Source organism: Centruroides sculpturatus, unplaced genomic scaffold, assembly GCF_000671375.1.
Source record: "Centruroides sculpturatus isolate CEXI.00-Female unplaced genomic scaffold, Cexi_2.0 scaffold263, whole genome shotgun sequence".
In the NCBI taxonomy this organism is placed as follows: domain Eukaryota; kingdom Metazoa; phylum Arthropoda; class Arachnida; order Scorpiones; family Buthidae; genus Centruroides; species Centruroides sculpturatus.
Genome location: NW_019384587.1, coordinates 533,993 through 537,676, shown reverse-complemented (window position 1 = coordinate 537,676; position 3,684 = coordinate 533,993). Strand labels below are relative to the sequence as shown.

The 3,684-nt window shown below is 34.5% G+C and overlaps 1 protein-coding gene across 1 annotated transcript in view; it reads right to left on the bottom strand.

Moving 5' to 3' along the window:
• Positions 1-1,327: 1,327 nt before the first annotated feature.
• Positions 1,328-3,684, bottom strand: part of LOC111624663 (protein big brother-like) — a 14,727-nt gene continuing 12,370 nt past the window's right edge. The window contains exon 6 of the mRNA XM_023367568.1: positions 1,328-2,198. Within this exon, the coding sequence (XP_023223336.1) occupies positions 2,139-2,198 (60 nt within the window). The 3' untranslated portion in view covers positions 1,328-2,138. The remainder of the gene's footprint in view (positions 2,199-3,684) is intronic.

Here is a 3,684-nt window from a genome sequence, read left to right as displayed (position 1 = left end):
AAGTTGTTTTCTGACATTCTTCCAAATATGAAAGTATGGACTGGAATTTGCAGTTGTGAGTGCCCTATAGTGTGTCGTATCACATCAATTGTTAATAAGATAGATATCATCGAAGTTACGTGGATATCATTTAGTACACTATAAAATGTAACTAATAAAGTAGTTAATCTCATTCTTTTAGTGTTTAAAAGTTATTTTTTAAGTAATTTATGATGTCTTTATCGCCAGGTTTCTTTCATATCAGATAAGAAAATAACCCACTTCCACTCGAGTGACGTGTTCGATTATTCGCAAGATAAAGAATTTTCATTCGATCTTTTATTATTCTAAATATTCGAGAGGTTAACGATGTTAAAATTTAAGTATACCTTTTCATTCTCATATTTTTTTTCCGCTCGTTAACGGGGCATTCAATGACGCCGGGTGCAAAGGTCAAGTCGTAAGCTGTGATTAGCGCCTTGTCCTTTCTGTCGTTCGATACACCACCCCGTCCATCCATCATGCACTAAACACCATTTTTGTCAACTGGGGACCTCGTTTCCATTTTTTCCACAAATTCCACACGCCGTTCACGTCACACGACCTCCAAAAAACACGTGGAAGTCGAGCGTGTCTAAGGGGGGTAAGCTAGCACTCTTACGTCACTGCAAAGTTGGGAAATTAATTTTTCGAATCGATGTGTGACGTAATTCGAATAGCAAACTGGAAAGAAATGAAAATTTACTTAAATACGTTTCATTTCCTGTTCCAACGGAAATGGGGTAGAGATGGCTCCAGGGTGTGGATCCATCAGAAATTTAATTCTCCAACTTTTGTTTACACGTCCAGTGAGTTTGGACCCCTCTTTTTACCTTTAATTCTGTTCTGACTTGTGTACGAGCCTATAAAATGTAAAATTAATGAGTTTTATGTGTGTAAAGTTGGAAGGGGATGTCGAAGTATCACGCGATTCCTTGATTCATGTGCCAGAAAACACATTCTGGCTGATTTTTTTAACTATTAAGTGCTCTTGTAATATGCAAATTAATGATTTGCATAACTCTATAGTGTTTTGTTATACACGAGTGATATGGGCGTGATACATGCCACAGCGCGTCGCGTGGCCAGGCAATCGCGACGCACACTTTCTTTTGTATATATTATAAGTGCACAGATTTGATTAATATTTTTATGCTTTTAAAGAGAATTTAATTATCATTAAATGAATTAATAATAATTAACAAAATAATAGTTTATTTAATAAAAATTAAACATAACTTTAGAGTAATGAGATATTTAGTACGCGACGAATACGCGCATCGATTAACGCGTTTAAAAGCTCGTAAATAATAATTAATATTCCTTTATTTTTTTAAAAGCAGGCAATTTTGATAAGTATTTTCTAAATTATAGTTAATGTTTAAAGAAAATTAATAATAATTAACAACGAGAAGAAATTAGTTTTGAAAGTAGGTCGCTGTATAGTCCGTACGCGACACGCGTTAAATAACGTATTAAATTCTGAGTTTCTTTTCAAGAGTAAAAAAACAAACTGTAGAAAATATTCTCGAACACGTTAGAAACTTTTATGTATATAAATGACAGCGATATCAACTCCAACAACGCTTGGAGCGCGAATTCGCGCTCCAAGGAAAGCGACGCGACGCGACTCGAAGGTAGTTAATTAATTTAAAACGTCATTTCCGGCACTCCTTACGCCGAACGAACAATTTTAAATATGTAAGTATGACGTAGATAATCCGTTGAAGAAACCAAAAATCAGGAGTATTTCTATATATTTTATATATATATAAAAATCTCTGGAACGTACAGTACATAATACACACGTCTAAGCCATAACACTGCATAAGTTACACTACATTGTAACAGATAGGAAGTGTGACGGGCGGTGGTCAGCGCTGACCTAACTACACAAAAGGCAGCAGCGAATGCGACCTTTGACCGCAACACAACAGCTCAGTCGGTGTTCTTCCTCCCTCGTGACCGGATACTCGGGGGATCAATCCTCGTTATAACTTAACCATAAATACTGTACACGCCGGCTCTTGGTATAATAATAATGAAAATATAAGGAGTAATAAGCCGTAACTTATTATACTTAAATATATACACAATGATGGAGTCTACTTCTGTAGAAACTAATTGGAATTAGTGGAGGTTGCGGAATTCGATTCGGTTCTTCCTTGCTGTCTTCTAGCCTGGAAAATAAAGAAATGTATTTTAGGCCTACGTAACTCGGTAAAATTCGAAAAAAAATTCCGTGAAATATAAAAATGGCGTAGAGTGACGTGTAGGGAAGTATAGGAGCAGCACAGGAGTAAAGTACAGTGGACAGTACCTCAGGATACGAAATTAATCCGTTCCGAAACTGAGATCGTATCATGAAAATGTCGTAAGATGAATTATTTTTCCCCATACGATTACACGTAAAATCAAATAATTCGTTCCAACACGAAAAACACACCCAAATTAAAGCTAAGTAGTACATTTAAAAAATAACTATAGTAAGGAAAACGCAGAAAAATGCTTTTTGTAGTTGTAAATGTATAAATAACCATAGTAGAATAATAATTGATAAAAAAAAATATAGTTTTATTTGCACTTTACCTCTGAGGATAGACAACGGTGGAGGTGTAAACTGGTGGCGGAGGAGAGGGAGAAGGGAAATGATACAAAACTTAACTTAAAAAACATAATGTAACAATAACTTGAAAATAATTTAACACTAATTTTTTAACTTTTCTGTTTTATATTTTTTTTTTTANTATCGTTTCTTTTTGCCCAAGCAACGCCGGGCTTATATGCTGGTCAATTCATAAAATTACAGTTTTTTTTAAGCAAAATTTTATGGATTTTTAGAAAAATTTTACAAAAAATAGGAAGACAAAAGAAGATCAATGCCGACATCTGCTATTAAAGATGTTTTGAAGAAGTGGGGGGGGATATCAGAACAACGGTCTTAGAATGGCATCCAAACCAGGTTGAGGTTAAGAGACATGGGGATCTTGACGACGACGATGCTATTAATTACTTCTGAAAAATCCTGAAGAGAGAAAAACAATCGACATTGGACAGATTCTATAATGTCCCACAAACTGAAAAACAACATGACTGATAAAAATGCAAGACTGTGTATATGTGTATTTTTATTATCTAAATATATAAAATTACTTGTCTTGACTGACTGACTGATTGATTCATCATCGCCCAGAGCAAAGCGCTGAACCTAAAGATGTGAAATTTGGTACACAGTTAGGGTACATCATGAAAACGCACACTAAGAAGGGATTTTTTGAAATTTTCCTGCTGGGGAGCGGGAGAGCATTAAGGCTTAACCCGAAGAACGGCTTCTACTGTACTATTTTAGACGCGATTTTTTGTTTTTTAACTACGTTTAATCTTCATTGAGTTCTTACGTGTATTAAATTGATAACATTTCAGACATTGTTATAAATATTTTTATATATTTCGATTTTTTAACCAAATGTTTGAACCATTTTAAATTCGAATTTCTTATTGCATATCGGTTCGATTATAGAACAATTGTAAACGTTCCAGAAAATTGATCAAATTGAAAACAGTTCGTTTGATTCTCAGCAATTCTCATCATTCTCAGCGGTAGGTGTTATATAACAATTACTATGGTTGTTGAAATACTGAATATAAATGGGGTTTGCTTGCAAA